The 20,356-nt window shown below is 40.0% G+C and overlaps 1 protein-coding gene across 5 annotated transcripts in view; it reads right to left on the bottom strand.

Annotated features, from left to right (window-relative positions):
- Nucleotides 1–1,215: 1,215 nt before the first annotated feature.
- Nucleotides 1,216–20,356, bottom strand: part of RTN3 (reticulon 3) — a 59,834-nt gene continuing 40,693 nt past the window's right edge. For 4 of the 5 annotated variants that reach the window (XM_040465660.1, XM_040465661.1, XM_040465665.1 and 1 more), the window contains 6 exons: nt 8,386–8,593; nt 6,366–6,504; nt 5,860–5,929; nt 4,602–4,648; nt 3,699–3,757; nt 1,217–2,259 (listed from right to left, as the gene is read on the bottom strand). In XM_040465660.1, the coding sequence (XP_040321594.1) occupies nt 2,214–2,259; nt 3,699–3,757; nt 4,602–4,648; nt 5,860–5,929; nt 6,366–6,504; nt 8,386–8,593 (569 nt within the window). In that variant the 3' untranslated portion in view covers nt 1,217–2,213. Of the gene's footprint in view, nt 2,260–3,698; nt 3,758–4,601; nt 4,649–5,859; nt 5,930–6,365; nt 6,505–8,385; nt 8,594–20,356 lie in introns of all 5 variants that reach the window. The other variant, XM_040465662.1, reaches the window with a different exon arrangement.

The following is a 20,356-nucleotide window of genomic DNA, read 5'->3' as shown; positions in this document are numbered from 1 at the left end:
AGCCTCAAAAGTGGAATGGGGATGGGGGCCGGTGGAAGCCTGGTTCTTACTTTACCCAAACTGTGTATAAAGAATAAAGTTAGCAGAACGACACCGCAGTCACTGTTTTTTTTTTTCCTTTCAATTTTTTTTATTAATAACACATCAATTTGCAGTTTTACAGGAACCAAGATTCAAGTTCCTTAGGTGCTACTGTATTTTTATGTTGCACGCACATACACGCACACACAGTTTCATTAGTAATATTTCACCTATGGGTTTTTCTTAAGAAAAAAAAAAAAACAAAACAAACAAAACTCCTGTGTGGCACAAAGGTCTGTCCAATTACCTAAATACAGCAGTAACAAAACAAAACAGCTAGGTGTGGAGGCTTCCAGTGCAGAAGAGGGTCCTTTGGAGGGGAAGCCCAAAAAGTTGATCAGTGCACTGACTTCCTGGGAGGACATAAGATAGGATGGAGAATATGTTTCTGACTCCGACATGAAATCAGCTTAAAAGTTCAAAAGGAAAGAGGGCTAAGAAAACAGGAAAATGGAGTAAGGCAAGGGTACCTTTTACCCATCTAAATGCTGAAGTAACTTCTCCAAAACAGTAGAAAGAAAATTTCCACTACCTTCTACAGAGTTGCACTGCTTTGGGACCGTCAAACACTATAGCCCTTACTTTAAAGTCACCAGCGCACATTCCCTCATGACTAGGAGTTTACAACCTGAAGGAGCTCAGACGACTTTTCTTTCAAGGTGACCGAATTTTCATGTTGGAAGGGGACAAAGACACTGATCGGTCTCAACAGGAATCAGATTCCTGATCGCCCTCCATCTGATGTCGGTCTGGGTTGTTCTGTTAGCTTTCAATTGTGCACGGAGTCCATCAACACAAGCTGGCCCTGCCTGGTCGCCTTTACCTAACGCTTCGGGGAAAGCACTCTCAGAAGGAGCACCCTGGGCCACGGCAGAGGCGCTAAGACATTTCATGCGCCTGAAGCCGAAGGAGCCTCAAACTGTAACACACACCCGTGAGCTAGCCTCAAAGTCAAAGCTCCCTGTGAACCACAGAATGCACTTCCTTACACTAACCTGTGGCTTCTCCACCACAGACACACACAATCTCCTCTCAAGCCAGCTTGGCTTTGGTGCTTAGGGTAAGATGACGAGCACGGGGTAAGGATGTGGCATGGGAAGGAGGAAGCTGCAGAGAAAAGACAAAAGCAAAAAAGGCCTTTTGTTTCTGTATTCACCTCTTGAGAATGTTTCCCCCCCATGGACTGAGACAGGATTACAATAACTCAACACCTGAGGAGCCCACATGCAGATTATTTTTTTTCTCTAACAAGTTTACAGCAGTTACAGACATTTATTTCATAATAAGAAAAGTACAACCATATTTATTAAACTCGAGGTGAGGTGGGCAGGGAAGGAGGAGGAAAGCACATTCAGGAATGAGTTCTCAAACTAAAGCTCAGAACTGGTGCCCACAAGAAACGACACAGACACCACCCTCCCAAATGGCGGGAACTTTCCTTTCTAGGGATGAGCGGGAGAGGGAGGGCCTTCACAGTCCCACTTTCCGGTTCCAACCTTGGTTACCAGATGGCATTCTGGGAATCAGGAATGCACACTATCACCTACAAGTTATTCATAGACCTGAAAGTTCTATCATTACGTGAAGAAGAGGAATGTTAGGAGCAGCCGCTCACACTGTGGGGCAGGAAGATGGGGTCAGAGAGCTGCCAAAGACCCGTGGGAAGGAATCCCACTCTTGTCCCCGGATAATTTCCTCATAAGTTAATCATCATTTCTTAACTTAAAAATAAGGGTAAAACTGACGGGAAGCTGCGTAAGACTAGTCCTTGAACACTGGATAGCAGAATCCAAGAGCAGTGCTTTATCTTTCATTTTCTCCTTGACCTCCAACCTCTCCCCTTTCAAGCTCCAAGTAAAAGCCCCACCACCATTAAGGTACTGATTTACCCTATTAGATTCTTTCTTTATTCTTTTGGGTCCTAAGATATCAGTTCTGTTTTAAGTCCAACAATTCTTGTGCTTGATACTGAGGGTAAAGGGAAAGGAGGGGAGAAAACACCAAATTAAGAAAAAGAAGCTTGGAATGCAGGCTCGAGCTGACATTGAGCACGTTCCTTCATAGTACAAGTAATAACATTATAACTATTAAGTGGTGTTTTAGTAACTGTTGCATTTCTGGTTTCCATGTACTTATTCTGCCTTTTTTTTTGCGATTCCTGGGAGTTTTGCTTGTATCCTATTGAAGAAAGAAAAAAAAGAAGGTGAAAAGACAGACATTGGTTCTAGGTTTTTACTTTAACAGTGATACCGGAAGACAGTCCTGAACTTGCTGGAGCACTGTGGAAACTTACCCTCCCATTCCCAACAGGCTTACTCTGGATGAAAAGAGGCAGGGGCCGAGGCCGGTCCGGGACGAGCTGAGGGGTCCACAAAGATCTATCCCCTCTCCCTGCCACCATGCCAGCTCCCTGTCCTCTTTCACTGCTTGCACCTCCTGGCTCCTTCCCTGGGGGTTCCAGAGGAGAATAAGGGGTATCTGGGCATAATGCCTCCTATGTTCTCCACACCGGCAGTGCAAGAGCCCATTTCTCTGGGAATGCGAGGTTACCCACTAGTGCCCCAAAGGAACCGAGAGTCAAGGGTCAAGGTGACATATAAAAAGACGACAGGAGCAGGCGACGGTTCCCAGCCCCTCACCAGACACCAGAGCTACCCTTTATTTTGTGCATCAAGGTTACCCATCACTAAGGTCATTCACACACCTCTCAACCAATGTCAAAGCCACTCCAGCAGGGACTAACCAAGACATCAGGTTTAAAAGCTAAGCTATGACCATCTTTCCCAATGAGGAGTGAACAGCAACCAGATACATATTTGTGCTAACTGTCCTTGCCTGGTTTTAGCTCCAGTGTATACCTAAAAAAGCGAAGGAACAAGTAAAGACCCTGGCACCAAGCCCAAGTTGTGTGCACAGAGTCGGCTTCCACTTATCGAAACTAGAAAAAGCACTAAAATCTGGGATATGAAAGGGACTGGAACTGGGGGTGGGGAGAGCACAAAAGAGAAACAACTGCTTTTGATGTTTTGTTTCTTAAATGTCTGAATATGGAAAAATGTTAATATTTTAATTAAAAGTATGGGTTCCTTAGTGTTTACTGTAAGTCATTTAAAAAGCTCCAAAAAACCCCAAATGGTTCCTTGATAGAGGGAGTCATAAAAATGTCTACCAGTATTTTATTACTAACTTGATTTTAATATTAAATTGGTTTAAGAAAACAGAAAACGGGGATTTGGTAGTTTTAGAAAAGAGGTAGCTTTGCACCTTGAGTCATTTCTTTAGTAAATCTCTTATTTCTGAAAAGAGAGGGAAGAGTTTGGCTTAAAATTGATACATGTGAAAATAGATGCACGTGAGCTGGCAACCACAAACATTTAAAGGCCAATTCAAAAAGGCAAAGGTTCTAATTCCATTGATTCTTTTTAGTCTAAGACACAAAGGATATTTTTTTAAGGAAGCAGATGAAATAATTTCTAATAAAATCAAACTATTAACCAACATTTTTTTCTTCAGGGTGAAAATTACTTTCTCTGAGTCAGTATTTTACAGAGGAGGCTAAAATTAATTGGGGAAAAAAACACATGCCATAATAAAATGTGGAACTTAAGCATACTTACTTTTCAACAATCGACTTGGTCTGATCGCGGGCGATGCCAACATAGTGATCAATCTGGGTCTTTAAGGAAGGAAAGAGACTCAGTTACGGCAACACACAGATTAACAATTTCCCTGAAGGCAACGTTCTGTTGTCCAGTTTAATAATTAAAAAAAAAAATATAGTAATGCATACTCTGCGAAATGAAAATGCCCCGTTTAAAAAAATATATTTTAAAAACTTAAGGTTTCAGAATTTAAATTATGCCACAAACACCTCATACTCTGTTGGAAGTAAAAATCACTCATTTCTTTTGCTAAGGTCTTACTTGCTAGGTGTTTCCTTTAGAGACACTGGAGTAAAGCATTTTCTGAATACTAGAAACAGTCTAATCTATACTCTGTAATCACAAACGTGTTTTGGCTCCCACATAAGACTAATTCATTTAATACCAAAAGGCATAAATAAAGTCTGTTGATGGATGACAACCTACAAAAAATAACCTTCTCACATCCACCAAGGCTCTGCATACGGCATTCCACAATGCAAACATCTTTCCACACCGATGGGATTCCCATAATAGCCTTGACAGTTTAAATTTCTTTTTAGATACCAGCTTTTATTTACTTAAGCATTTCTTCCAACTTAGTTTTTTGCACAGATAATGCATCCACCTGATTAAAACTTGAAAGACACAGTGAGGCACAAAAATAAGTCTCCTTCCTACCCTTTTCTCTCCTCAACATTCAGTTTTTCTTGGTATAGGAAACCACTATTACCAATTTCATATAGGCTCCTGACTTATAAAATCAGACTGCAGAAATGGGTCAGAAAATGGTTGCTCCAAACTTTCGATGCCTAAAACGTGAACTGAAACTAGTCATAATCAACAGGCTTATCCGATTCAAAACAGATACGTGCTTACCTTGTACTTCTCATAGACAATTGGAACACTGAAAATGAGCAGTTCAGCTGTAAGAGAATCACAGGACACGGCAGGTATAAATGTGAGGCAGTCAAAAAGACCCAAGACTCAAGTAATACACACCATTTTTCCTCAGGAAATACAGGGAAACCTGAATCTTCAATATGAGAAATCCTACCTAGAGCCCTCAATTAAGGACAGTTAGCTATAGGGGCGCCTGGGTGGCTCAGTCGGTTAAGCGGCCAACTTCGGCTCAGGTCATGATCTCACGGTCCGTGAGTTCGAGCCCTGCATCGGGCTCTGTGCTGACAGCTCAGAGCCTGGAGCCTGTTTCAGATTCTGTGTCTCCCTCTCTCTGACCCTCCCCTGTTCATGCTCTGTCTCTCCCTGTCTCAAAAATAAATAAAACGTTAAAAAAAAAAAAAAAAAAAAGGACAGTTAGCTATAGGTACACAGGCTGCCTGCCTTCTTTGTATTACAAATAATTTCCAAATTATGAAAATGATTTCTTCTTAAAAAATATTTATTTTTGAGAGGGGGGAGGGGCAGAGAAAGAGAGGGAGAGAAAGAATCCCAAGTAGGCTTTGTGCTGACACGGGGCTTGATCTCATGAACCGAGATCATGACTTGAGCCGAAATCAAGAATCAGACATTTAACCAACTGAACCAGCCAGGTGCCCCGAAAATGATTTTTATAAGATCCCCATATTTAAACCAAATGTAGACAACTCTCCTTTACTTCTGTTTTGATACTTCTTTATAGTTGGGATCTTTCAATAAACCCGTGGCCACAAACATAGGTTCTTTCAACATCCAGTTCAACGTTTATGGATGTTAAAGGCTGGGCCGTGTGCAAAGAGTAGAGACACACTGGGCATTCTCTTTGCTCCTACTTTTACCAATCACAGATGACCCTTGACACTGTGGATATTAGGGGCACTGATACCCCGTACAGTCGAAAATCTGCATACAACCGCTGATGCCTCACCCCCAACTTTACTAACAGCCTACTGTTGGCCAGAAGCATTACTGAGAACACAGTCAATTAACACATATTTTGTATGCTGTATGTATTCTACACTGTATTCTTACGACAAGACTAAATGTTAGAAAATCCTAAGAGAAAATACATTTATAAATAATACTGCACTGCAAAAATTCTACGTATAAGTGTTATGATCCATGCAGTTCAAACCTGTGTTGTTCAATGGCTAACTGTACTTCCAAGAGCATGGAGACATTTTCCTTGTCACCTTACCAAGAATCAGAAGGGTGATTCCATTGAAAACGGCACCAACATAGGTCATCAGCCACATGAAGACGGCCAGCTGGGAAAGCCAACATCAGAGGGTTAAGCAGGAATAATCATAATGTAAAATTTCGGTTAACTGATGCCATTCTCGTCTTGCCAATTAAGTCTGCATAAATTCAGTGATGTATACCATCAATAATTTCAAAATGAGGGTTACTTCATTTGCACCATACATTTGAAGGATGCATCAGACAATTCTGTAGTTCTCTTAAGCTCAGACTGTAACTTTATTTCTGCCCATTACATTCTCCTTGTTCTGAAGTTCTTCAGGTGCAGGAGACCCTTCCTCTTGACTCCTATCCCCATTTCACTTCTGTCCCAAATACAGGAGACAAGAAGCACACATTTATTTTTGTGTGTGAGGAAACCCTGTTTACTGTTTTTCTTCTGAACTATAATTTAGTTCCTGGTTCTCCTCAGTCTCACCACCAAAAGCTGTAGAAACAACTAACCTTCAAGGAGTCAACCAAATCTTCCACCAGAAAGAGACGAATAATGAGTTTCAGGGCCCTGTTGATGTGCACCATGGCAGCGTTCACGTAATTATGGAAAGCTTCTGAGGACAGGGTAATGTCTACATCCAGGTAGGCTCTTCCAGAAGAAGAAACAACAGTCATACATTTGACAAGAAAAAGAAGATCTCTTTCTGTTAGGAGAGCAGTTCTTTAGAGCGCGATACCCCCCCAAGGGCGCATTCTGGAAATCTGTAGGGGCATTTTTTTGCTGTCACGGGGTGAGGAGAGGACACCTTTGTCCTTCAGTGGGCAGAGGCAGAGATGCCAGATGTCTGCAAAGTGTCGGATGTTCTTACACAATAAAGAGTTGTCCTACGTCCTGCATAACTTTCACTGCCTCACAGGATATTCATGAAGGCGTGAACCCATTTATAATTATCAAAAGCCCAGAACGTATAAAAACAAGGTATTTTCCCCATAGTTTTAACACATCCTGAATTTTTTAATACTGAATTTTGTTCATGCTAAACTTTACTGAGATGCTTTACTATTTTGAAAAATTACCTCTGTACTGGAGATTATACATCTAACTGCAAGTTCCTGATGTCTGTGTTTATTTTGTGCGTGTAGTCATGTCCAAGCAGTTTAATATTGACTAGATACATATTATTTTATTATAAATAGCTTATCTTTTTCCTTTATATTATAATTATAGTCTATTTTTGAAATTTTGTTTGTAGATACCTAGGAATCTCACTTGAAAATGATACAGGAGGCATTGTAAAGTATTTGTTAACAAAAAGGAAGGTGCAGATACTGAGTTTACTAGGGTAAACGACTAAAGAAAAAGGCAGAAAGACCTGGGTTTGTTTCCATCTGTTTCCAAATGCACTACAGAACTGACACGTAACCATGTGCTCCTAACTTGTTCATTCACTCAGTACTTACTGAGTGCCTACTGAGTATCAGACCCTATGCTATGTGCTGGGCACATCAGGAAAGAGAAGGCTGCTTTTGCCTTAAAGAGCCTACAGTCTTCGAAAAATAGAAAAGGAACAGGCATGCTTACTTTTTGTATTCAGGAAAATATGTACAACCAACATAAAATAACAAAAACTGGATGTTGTAATTCATACAACTTAGCAATACACATTTAAAATCCAAGACACTGTCATGCAAAAGAGGAAAACCCTGCTAAGACAGCTGAGCTTGTGGCAGAACAGTAAAATTTATTCACTCACTGAACACCTACTGATTTATTAAAACTAACTTGCAATAACTTTTTTAATGCCACATACAGTTTAAATTATCTGTTCTATTTTCACTAAGAGAAAATAAAAGGACCAGAGCTGCAGCCAGACACCTATTCTGTCACAGTCCTGAGAGGTCACAGAAGAGTTTCTTTCCTTATAAGAGAGGGGTTTTGAAAAAAACCGTTATTTGCAAATGTTACAAATGTTCACAGACTAAGATTTTCAAAAGGAAAAGTGTGAGGAAAACAGTTGTTAAAATCACAGCACAATGAGGAAAGCTAGCAAGTGGATTCTAAAAATGCATGACCTACTGATCTCATCAAGACCTGCTCCTGGTATTAAGAAAACTAAAGGAAAATTAAAAAGGAAATCAGTAACAAAACTAAGAGCAAACACATCAAATTCTGGTATCGCCTAGAGGGCAGGCTCAGCATCTAGACTTCAAAGTTGCTTTAAGATTTAGCTGCGCGGAAGCTTAAATATGTCCTCGGGACTCCATGTAACTGAGTGCTGTCCTGGAGGCCCTGCTCTCTCTACCCTGCTCAGGAATTTAGACTGTCTTCTTTGTCCTTAAAGTGTAAGTTTGTCAAAAAGTTCTTGGCCACTTTTTAAGTGACAGGTTTTTAGGTGATGGTTCATGCAAGTGATCAGCTGCATTAGGCCCTATAATTCTTGACTCTGTCAGGTTTGAATTACAGACCTGACCGGCCTCAGCAAACCCCCTCCCTAAAGTTTACAGTGTTACTTGTAATACTTCAACTCACTTGAATGGATGGCCCTCTTCTGATTTCTGTACAGCTTGGATGACAGACTTGTAGACCCTGAAGCTGATGGTGACAGAGAGAAGAGCCAGGATGAGGTAAGAAACCACACTGATGACACTGAAAGCTGCCAGGGAGAGCAGCATGATCAGTGTGGTGCCAAAGACAAACCCAGTCTTCTTCACATCTCGCCAGAAAATCAGATCGTGCACTGCCGAAAGAAAAGGAAACATAGGTTACATGTGGCCACGTGGCCAGCACCGCTCTCTGGCTGTGTCCTGCATACCTGAGAAGCATCATACTAGCATGCAATTGCAGGCACACCCCTCTTTAAGAGAACCTGATACATGAAAACCAAATTATATCAGAAGTGATGATTCACACTGCAAAAGGTTCCTGTGGTTTCTGGACAGGTTCATAAAAACTAGAAACTTATTTTTTTAGAGATGGCTACTGAAGTACAATGGGGTAAAGTGTCATTTTCTTTAAATGTTTCAGCAGAAAGGATGTACAGCAAGTGTGATAAAGTGTTGATAACTGTTGAATAAATTAAGCAAACCATGCCAATAAATTATAGTTTGGTCACTGTAAAACCAAAGCTAATGTGTAAATTGGGCCAGGCCAGCGAGAGTGATGGATAAAAACAAACCAAACTATTAGCATTAGTTACAACGAAATATACCAGTCTCTCTGCTAATCTGAAGAGAACTCAGGAAGGATTATGGGCAGGGGACTGTATCATTATCTAAACCATAATAGCTCTGAGGGCGCCTGGGTGGCTCAGTCAGTTAAGTGTCCGACTTCTGCTTAGGTCATGATCTCATGGTTTGTGGGTTCGAGCCCAGAGCCTGGTGCCTGCTCTTGATTCTGTGTCTCCCTCTCTTTCTGCCCCTCCCCCAACTCAGGCTCTGTCTCTCTCTCAAAAATAAATAAACATTAAAAAAATTGGGAAAAAACCCCAATACCTCTGCAAATGAATGGGGCCACTATTAATAACTGTTATGAAACAGGTATAAACCAAGGCTGTCTTAGGCAAGTGGCTCTTATGGCAGGGGACATGCAAATTGGAAAAATCTAAGTTCTTCTATTTACAGACACCTCAAAATATGTGTGTAAAAGTTGCTAGCAATTATCTCCTATCTAGCAATGACACTACATTTGAATTTCAATCTGTGAAGGTTAATTTCAACACTAATGGCCCTAGTGTAGGATTCTTCTGTTTATAAAGAACAGTAAGGGCTTTGGAATTGGAGACAGGGGTTTAGAGTCCTGGTAATTTTTAGTTGTATTGTCTTAACTGACCTTTCTAAACCTTTATTTTTTCTTTGGTAAAATAAAGAAAGTAGTATCTAGTTCTTAGAGTTGTTTTAAGGACTATATAAGGCTAATGCAGCAGAATGCTTAGCACTGTAAATGACATACAATAAACACTCAAATTTTAACTACAATCAAAATACGGTAGGCCTGGAAGACTGTGATTGAGGGTAAAATGAACTTGAATCTGTTCAAGTGGGCCCCCTGGTACCTAGTTCTTCCCCATCTTCAAACACAATACTCTCCTCTGAAGCCTAACCTTGCCAGAGCCAAAGGAACCTAACTTGTAACGTTCACACTAAAGATTTGCTGATTGTACAGAAGAAGTAATCACTGGTTCAGAGATTCCAGCCGAGGGATGTGACACTAGGAGAAATAAGAGGTATTATGGCTCCTGATGGGAAGCTTAGAGTCCCAGGTAATGACATTGCAAAGGAAGAGTTGGGAGGCAAGTCAGGCTCACTTGATTGGACAGGAAAGCTGAACAGAGTGCTACCTTCTTAGGAGAGCAAATACTAAGCTGGATTCCTACAGTCAGCATCCAAGTACATACATGTCACAGTTCCTAAGACCACAAGTACGGTTTCAACATAGAATGCTTAGGAATGGAACAAACAGGCCATGTGCCTCGTGGTGTAATGCACGGAGGACACAACATCACTTCTACGATACTCTTGCCAAAAACACAGAACCTCAATCTAGTAAGAAAACAGCAAACTAAGATTGAGGATTTTACAACAACATGGATGGATTTACAGGATACACTAAGTGAAGTAAGTCAGACATAAAAGGGAAAATACCATATGATTTCGCTCATATGTGGAATTTAATAAACAAATGAACAAAGAAAAAAGAGACAAACAAAAAGCAGACTCTTAAATACAGAAAACAAACTGGTGGTTGTCAGAGGGGAGGGGGTGAGGCGGATGGGTGAAACAGGTGAAGGGGATTAAGAGTACACTTATTGTGATGAGTACTGAGTAATGTACAGAATTGCTGGATCACATTGTACACCTGAAATTAATGTAACATTGTGTGCTAATTGTACTTCAATAAAAAATAACAAAAATTAAAATACAGTGAGGCGGTTTCAAAGCATAAATCCAAATGTGATCAAAGACTGAATGCTGGATAAAGGGGTAAAAATAGCTATAAAGGACACCTCTGGGACAACAGACAAAATTTGACTGCGGATTACGTAACTGATAAAAGTACAGAGGACCCTTGAACAACACATGTTTTAGCTGCATGGGTCACTTACATGTGGATTTTTTTTCCCAATACAGTATAGTACTTGTAAATGTATTTTTTCTTCCTTTTGACTTTAATAACATTTTCTTTTCTCTGGCTCACTTTATTGTGAGAATACAATATATAATATACATAACATACAAAATACGTGTTAACTATTTATGTTATTGGTAAGGCTTCCAGTCAATAGTATGCTATTAGTAGCTAAGTTTTTGGAGAGTCAAAAGTTGTATGTGAATTTTTAACTACATGGAGGTCAGAGCCCGTTAACTGTGAGGTTCAAGGGTTAACTGTATTGTATCAGTGTTAAATTTCCTAAATTTGGTAAGTGTACTGCGGCTATGTATAAACAAAATTCTTGCTCAAAAAAACAAAAATAAAAACAACCAACCCCCCCCCCCAATTCCAAAGTCAGGGTGTAAAGGGGCAGGATGTTTGCAACCAGCTCTCCTATGGAGAGAGGGGCGCAGTGATAAAGCAAAAGTAGGCAAATGTTAACAATTGGTAAACTAGAGCGCAGGTTATATGGGAGTTTTTTGTACTATACGTGCATTTCTTTAAGTTTGAAATGTTTGAGGGGTGCTTGGGTGGCTCAGACGGTTAAGGGTCCAACTTCGGCTCAGGCCATGATCTCGTGGTCCATGAGTTCGAGCCCCGCGTCGGGCTCTGTGCTGACAGCTCAGAGCCTGGAGCCTGCTTCGGTTTCTGTGTCTCCCTCTCTCTCTGACCCTCCCCTGTTCATGGTCTGTCTCTCTCTGTCTCAAAAATAAATAAACGTTAACAAATATATTTTTTTTAAGTTTCAAATGTTTGAAAGAAAGAGAAAAAAGAAAGAAAAGCTTACAGGATAAGACTGGAGCCCAGAGAGAAAAAGACCTGGATGCATCACAGAAGGAAAGAGGGGTAATGACACTAGCCTATATGCAAACCTAGATGAACAAAAGCCACCCTGTCCTCATGAACCTTACTGCCATCTGCTGGAAAACTGGCATAAGAAACATTGAAACCTGCAATAACACATGTGAGTGGTGCCCCCTAGAGGTGTGCAGTATATAATCTGCACAATAGTATAGAAGGCCCTGGGCTGGGCCTTATAATCAATGGTAGAATTACGGTCTGGTGTGGAAAAGGGACACACTGATTAACGGCAGGGGATAACAGAGGGGAAGTTAGCATAAGCTGGTTAATACCTCAAATCTGTCTGGGATGCTCTTCCTCCACAACTTCACGTGACTTGCTCCTTCCCTTTTGGGTCCTGGTTCATGGGCTACTTCCCCCAGAATGCACACCCTACCTAACCTCCCCTTCCTTTGATCACGCTCCATCTCCTTATTCTGCTTTATTTTTCTTCAGGGCACAGATCACTTTATTTACAGCAGCTCTTCAGATCTGTTATTGAATGCTTAAAACATGGGCTAAGCTAATAACCAGTTTGCATTTGTGTCCTGATAATCTCTCTCAATCTATGAGAGGCCCAGTTCCTGCACCTAGAGCCTATCAAGTACCGTGGACTTGGATTCTGAGGATACAATACTAACGAAAGGAACGTGGTACATCTGGAAATGCTGCCCTCTGATCCTCGAGGAAGAGTTAGGAGGATGAAACACATGAGGACGAAGGGAAGAAATGAGGCAGCTGCCAAAAGTTTAAAATGGTGAAGCCCTCATACTGGGTTTCAGTGTTTGCTGCGCAATCAGGAAGGCACCAAGAAGCTGCAATGGTTTAGTTCCATAAAATGTTCTTTCTCCCTCCTACTTTCATGCATCTGCTCTTAATAGTTCAGTATAGAACTTTTTTTTTTTAATTTTTTTTTTTAACATTTATTTATTTTTGAGACAGAGAGAGACAGAGCATGAACGGGGGAGGGTCAGAGAGAGGGAGACACAGAATCTGAAACAGGCTCCAGGCTCCGAGCCGTCAGCACAGAGCCCGACGCGGGGCCTGAACTCACTGACCGCGAGATCATGACCTGAGCCAAAGTCGGCAGCCCAACCGACTGAGCCACCCAGGCACCCCTATATAGAACTTTTTAAAGCAGGAAATTCCTGGAGCGCCTGGGTGGCTCAGTTGGTTAAGCATCTGACTCTTGGTTTCGGCCCAGGTCATGATCTCATGGTTTCATGAGTTTGAGCCCCTTGTCAGGCTCTGTGCTGACAGAGCAGAGCCTGCTTGGGACTCTCTCTCTCTCCCTCTCTTGTTCTCTGCTCCTCCCCCACTTATGCTTTCTCAAATAAATAGACTTAAAAAAAGTAAAGCAGGGAATTCCTTATTTAAAAAAATCTTTTTTTTAACATTTATTTATTATTGAGAGACAGAGAGAGACAGACCGTGAGCAGGGGAGGGGCAGAGAGAGAGGGAGACACAGAATCCGAAGCAGGCTCCAGGCTCTGAGCTGTCAGCACACAGCCCGACGTGGGGCTTGAACTCACGAACCATGAGATCATGACCTGAGCTGAAGTCGGACACTTAACTGACTGAGCCACCCAGGCGTCCTGGGAATTCTTTATTTTTAATGTGTTCTTTTCCTTCCTTTCCCATTCCTCTCTTCTTCAGCAAGCTTTAATTAAGTGCCCACCGTGTGCCAGGCAAGCACTAAGAACTGGGAATATAATACAGCAGTGAAGAAAGCAAACAAGAACCTTACTTAGTTTCCAGGGGGGGAAGAGAGGCATGAATAACAAACAAGGTTAAGTGTCATTTGTACCAGAGACCCATAAGGATATGAATCCATTGTGCCACGATGAGAATAATGGTGTGCACACAGGCATGACTGAAGCTACTGGTCAGGAGAAGCCTCTCTGAGGACTGCCATGAAAGGTGAAAAATGAGAAGGAGCTGGCCATGCAAAAAGCCAGGGGAATGGTGTGACAAGGCTGGAGAGACTGGCAGGGGCTAGATCATGGAGCACTTTCACAGAGCAAGGTAAGCAGCATGGATTTTAACTTCAAGTGAAACGGGAGCCACTAAAGGTCAAGCAGGGGTATGACATGGATATACTGTATTTTAAGAAGAGGAACGCTTTCACCATATAGAAAAGGGTGGGGCAAAAGTGCAGGCAGAGAGACTCCCTAGAAGGCTAATAACATGGATGTTCAAATGCAAGATGGTTGTCATTTAGATTAGGATGGGGGCAGTCAGGATGGAGGAGTGGACAGACATGAGCTACGGTTTGGAGGTAGAACAGGGAAAACCTGGTGACAGGATGTGGGAGATGACACCGGGAAGAAATATGGGTGACACATAGGTTTGGGGTCTGAACAAATGGATGGCTACAGTGTTATTCACTGAGGTGAGGAAGAGCAGAGTACAGAGCATGTTAATTTGGGGATCCATGTTTAGAGATACCATTATTAAAGAAAGCAGTCAGATCTACCAGTGTGCAACACACAAAGTAGGTCTGAGCCAGAGACACATTTGGAAGTCACTAGCACACAAATAATACTTAAAAGTCATGAAAATGGATGCGGTTACCTCATATGGATAGGGAAGAAGGCCCAGGTCTCAATTCTATGGTACTCCAGTATTTCATCGTTGAATAAAACTAGAGGAGCTAGGGAATGGGAACAGAGGCAACAACCGGGGAGGTAGGGGAGGATTAGGAAGAGTATGGGATTACAGAAGTGGAGAGAGGAGTACTCTGAGGAGGAGGTGTGGAAACTGGCTAATTCTGCCAAGCTCGAATAAGGAAAAAAGTAACCCTGGATTTGGCAACACGAAAGCTGTGTAGCGGAGTGACGGGAAGGAGCAACTGGAGGGAAGAGCAGAGGAAGCAGTGGTGAGGCGTGGAGGCAGCGTGAGAGGAAATGTCTGAGAAGTGTGGCTGCAAAGGGGAGTGGGGCATTTGGAACCAAGGGTCAGCTCTTTAAAGACGGGAAGCACTCAAGCATGTTTATACGCAGACACAAGCAGGAAGAGGTTGAAGATGGGGGGCAGAAGAAGCGAAGTTCAGAAGGGAGGGATAGAGATCCAGAACCCAGGTGAAGGGACGGACCCTTGTCAGAACCACACAGTGAAGAAGATGAGGAGAGACACAGGCTCATCCATAGACATGAAGATCGCAAGAAGAGGGATTTCTTTCTGAATGCTTCCAGTTTCTCAACAAAAAAGGTGCTGAGGACTTCAGCTGAGGTGGGGACAAGAGAAGAAGATAAATGGTTGTTTTAGAAAAGTGAGAAACTGTCTTAAAACTCTTAGAAGAAAACAGGAGTTAAATAGGTGATGGAAATTAAGGAAGGAGTGCACCTGTGATGGGCACAGGGTGTTGTATAAACTGGTGAGTCACCGTATTGTACACCGGAAACTAATATAACACTGTTATGTTAATTAACTAGAATTAAGATAAAAGCTTATTTTTTTTAATATTTATAGAACATTTACATCGACATTTATAGAATACTCCACACAGCAACAGCAGAATACACATTCTTTTCAAGTACATGTGGAACATTCACCAAGATAAATCAAAAGATAAACAAAACAGGAGTAAATCTTTGTGATCTTGGGTTAGGCAATGATTTCTCAACCAAAAGCACAAGTGACAAAAGAAAAAAACAGATAAGCTGGGACTATATCAAAATTAAAAACCTTTGTTCTATAAACGGTACCAAGAAAGTGGCAAGAAAACTCACAAAATGAAAGAATACATTTGCAAATTATGTATCTGATAAGGTATTTGTGTCCAGAATATGGTAGGAATAAAGAATTATAACTCAATAATTAAAAAATAGCCCAACCGAAAAATAAAGGATCTGAATAGACATTACTCCAAAGATATACAAATGGCCAATAATCACATAAAAAGATGCTACACACATCAGTAGTCATTAGGGAAATACAAACCAAAACCACAATGAACCCACTAGGACAGCTATAATAAAGAATACAGTAACAAATACTGGCAAGGATGTGGAGAAATTGGAACCCTCAAACATTCCTGGTGGGAAGGAAGAATGGCACAGCCACTATGGAAAACAGTTTGGCGGTTCCTCAAAAAGTTAAACACAGAGTTATTATATGACCTGACAATTCCGCTCAAGAGAAATAAAAACATATGACAACACAAAAATTTGAGTACACCAATATTTACAGAAGCATAATTCATAATAGTCAAAAAGTGGAAACAATCCAAATGTCCATCAACTGATGAGCAGATGAATAAAATGCAGTATATACCCACACAATGTAATTATTGTTTGGCAATAAAAAGAAGTGAAGTTCTTAATGCTACCTGCTACGAACTGGCTCAAACTTGAAAACATTAGGCTAAGTGAAAGATGCCAATTACAAGAGAGCACATATTGCATGATTCCACTTATGTAACACATCCAGTATAAGCAAATCTAGAGAGACAGACAGTAGATTAGTTGTTTAGGGCTGTAGTGGTGGGAGCTGGGAAATGAATGCCCAATGAGTATGGGGTTTCTTCCTTGTGGGGGGGGGGACTAAAATGTTCTAAAATTGGATAGTGATAAACATATAGTTGTACACTTTTTAAAATTAAATTTAAACAATTAATGTTTGTTTATATTTGAGAGTGAGAGAGACTGTGTGTGAGTGGGGGAGGAGCAGAAAGAGACTGAGACAGGATGCGAAGCAGGCTCCAGGCTTGGAGCTGTTAACACAGAGCCTGATGCAGGGCTTGAACCTACGAACTGTGAGATCATGACCTGAGCTGAAGTCAGATGCTTAACCAACTGAACCAGCCAGGTGGCCCTAGTTATCCTCTTTAAATGGATGGATTGTATAGTATTGGAATTATACCTCATTAAGGGTGTTAAAAAAAAACAAACAAACAGAAGACAAATCCACAATTACAGTTTAGGATTTCAACGCCCCTCTCTCAATAATTGGTAGAACAAGTAGACAGAAAATCAAAAAAACCCAGAAGACTTAAACACTATTAACCAATTTGATCTTCTGGCCATTTATAGAACACTCCACACAACAGCAGAATATATATTCTTTTCAAGTACATGTGGAACATTCACCAAGATAAACGAAACCCTGGATCATGAAACAGTCCCAATACATTTCAAAGGGTTCAAGTCACCTTTATGTTTTCTGACTACAAGGCAATTATATTAGAAATGATAACAAAAGATATTGGTAAAGAAAGATATTGGGGGAATCTCCAATACTTGTAAACAACACACTTCTAAACAATCCATGAATCAAAGAAATCAACGGGGAAATTAGAAGTATTCTGAACTGAATGAAAATCAAAACTTGTGGGATCCAACTAAAGTAATACATATATAAAAGTGCCTATATTAGAAAAGAAGAAAGATGACAAATCAGTGATCTCAGCTGCAGTCTCAAAAAACTAGAAAAAGGACAACCTGAACCAAGTAAACAGAAGAAAGGAAATAATAAAAATCAGAACAGACATCAATTAAACAGGTAACAGAAAAACAACAGAGAAAATTAATGAAAGCAAAGACTTTGAGACTATCAATAAAACAGATAAAACTTTATCTAGATTGATCAAGAAAAGGTGAAAGGGGGCGGCTGGGTGGCTCAGTCAGTTCAGTGCCTGATTCTTGATTTCGGGTCAAGTCATGATCTCAGGGTTCAAGGGATCAGGCCCTACACTGTCATGACAGCACAGAGCCTGCTGAGGATTTTTTCTGTCCCATGCATATGTTCTGTTTCTCTCAAAATAAATACACTTAAGGAAAAAAAAGGAATGGAACGGAACGGAAAGGAAAGGAAAGGAATAGAAGAGGTAAAAATGTACAAAAAGTGCCAATACCAAGAATAAGAGGTGACATCACTACAGATTCTACAGACATTAAAAGGATAATAAAGGAATATTATGAACAACAGTATGCCAATAAATTAGATAACTTAAAGTGGACAAATTCTTCCACAGACACAAACTACCAAAGTTCACTCAGAAAATAAAATGACTAGTTCTATACCTACTAAAGAAATAAAACACAAATAAATAAAATGCTTCCCACACAGAAAATTCTAGGTCCAGATGCATCACTGGGGAATTCTGCCAAACATTATCAAGAAATAATACCAATTCCACACAGAATTTTCCAGAGAAATGAGGAGAAGGTAATGTTTTCCAACACATTTTATAAGGCCAGCACTGCCTAGACTCCAAAACTATACAGAGACATTACAAGAAAACTACAGAGCAATAATATTGCTCATGAGCATAGATGCAAAAATTTCTTTACACAGTTTTAGCAAATCAAACCCAACAATATATAAAAAGAATACACTAAGACCAAGTGGGATTTATCAGGAACATGCAAGATTGGTTTAACATTCATAGTCATTCAATATAATTCACCATATTGATAAACTAAAACTAAGTAAGAATACCATATGACCATCTCAAAAGATACAGAAAAGGCAATTAAGGAAATCCAATATCCTCTCTGATAAAACCTTTCTACAAGATTTCAACAACCTTTCAAGTAGCTGCAAACTACTGTCATAGAAGGGAATTTCCTCAACTTGATAAAGGGAATCTATAAGACATCTAGAGCTAACATATTTCATAAAAAGAGGCAAGAATGTTCTTTCTCACTTCTTCTATGGAACACTGTATTAGAGGTTCTAGTCAGTATAGTAAGTAAAAAAAAAAAAAAGAAGTAAAAGGCATTCAACTCGGAAAAGAATTAAAACTACCATTCACAGATGGCATATAGCCTATTTAGAAAATTTGATGCAATTTACAAAAAGCTGCTAGAATAAGTGAGTTTAGCAAATCTGCAAAATATAGAGTCAATATACAAAATCAACTATATTTCCATGTATATTTCCATGTAAATACATGTATTTCCATGTATTAACCAGAAATTGAGCTAAAAATTCTACTTTAAATAGCATGAAAATATAAAATACTTAAATATAAATCTGACAAAAGAGGTAGTCAAAATGCTCTACCACTGAGCTATATACCCCATGACAAATCTGACAAAAGATGTATTAAGATCCATACACTGAAATATTTAACATTGTTGAGAGGAACTAATGAAGACCTAAATTAATGGAAAATGATCCTGTTTTCATGGGTTAAAAAACTCAAAATTGCTAAACTCTTCATTGTCCCCAAGTTTATCTATAACTCGATAGAACTGCAATCAAAATTCTAGAAGGTATTTTTGTAGATATGGACAAAGTGATACTAAAATTCCTATGGAAAGTCAAAGGACCTAGAAAGGCCAAACTGACTATGAAAAAGAACAAAGTTGGAAGATTAACACTATCTGATTTCAAGACTCTATAAAACTATCATTATCAAGATGGTGTAGCAATGACTTTGAGACAAGAGGAATGGAATGGTATACAAAGTCCAGAAATAGACCGAGGCATATATGAACAAATTATTTTTTGACAAAGTTGCAAAATCAATCAGTGGAGAATTTTCAACAAATAGTGTTGCACATAGATGCCCATATGCAAAAAACTCCAAACTTTGATCAGTATCTCACGATATGCAAAAATTAATAGAAAGAAATCAGACTTAAATGTAAAATCTAGTCCATATAACTACTAGAAGAAAACTTTGGTTTAGGAAAGACTTCTTATATATAACAATAAACATATGACATATAATAGAAAAAATGATAAATAGTACTTCACCAAAATTTAAAATTTCTGCTTTTTCTTTTAAAGTTTATTTTGAGAGAGAGAGAGAGAGAGAGCGAGCGAGCAAGCAAGCAGGGGAGGGCAGAAAGAAAGGGAAAGAGAATCTCAAGTAGGCTCTGTGCTGTTAGCACAAAGCCCAATGTGGGAAAATTTCACCAACTGGGAGATCATGACCTGAGCCGAAATCAAGAGTTGGACACTTAACTGAGCTCCCCAGGCACCCTTTTTTTAAAAGTTTATTCTGCTATTTTTGAAAGACGTTAAAAGAATAAAAGCCACACACTAGAAAGTATTTGCAAAGTATATATTTGACTTCTATCTAAACAACTTGCATCCAGAATATGTATATATAAATTTTCTCAAAAGCAAACAAAACAATATAAACTAGTCAAAAATGTGGACAGATCTTTCATCAAAGAAGATACATGGATGGCAAGTAAACGCATGAAACAATGCCCAACACCATTAGTCATTAGGGAAATGCAAATTAAAACTACAATGAGATCCCACTAAGCACCTAGTGGAATGTCTACCCAAGACAGAGATTGAGAAATAGGACTCACTCTTCCTTCTCCCTCATGCCCTACACCCAATGCCTGACAAGGTCTACCTTCTTGAATCTATCCACAGTGGAGTAAGATCTTAATTGAGAGCCAATGGACTAACAAAGTGCTACTTTAGTCCTCTACCTTACAGAGACAGAATGAAGCTCTGGCTGGCCTTTTCCAAAAGTCCTAAAGAGTAGTGACCTAAGCCAGTTTAATAGGTACTGGAAAAATGAAAGCCAAAAGTTCTCAAA

Source organism: Herpailurus yagouaroundi, unplaced genomic scaffold (genome assembly GCF_014898765.1).
Source record: "Herpailurus yagouaroundi ecotype Mexico unplaced genomic scaffold, PumYag 569, whole genome shotgun sequence".
NCBI lineage: Eukaryota > Metazoa > Chordata > Mammalia > Carnivora > Felidae > Herpailurus > Herpailurus yagouaroundi.
This window is presented reverse-complemented; position numbering and strand designations above follow the sequence as displayed.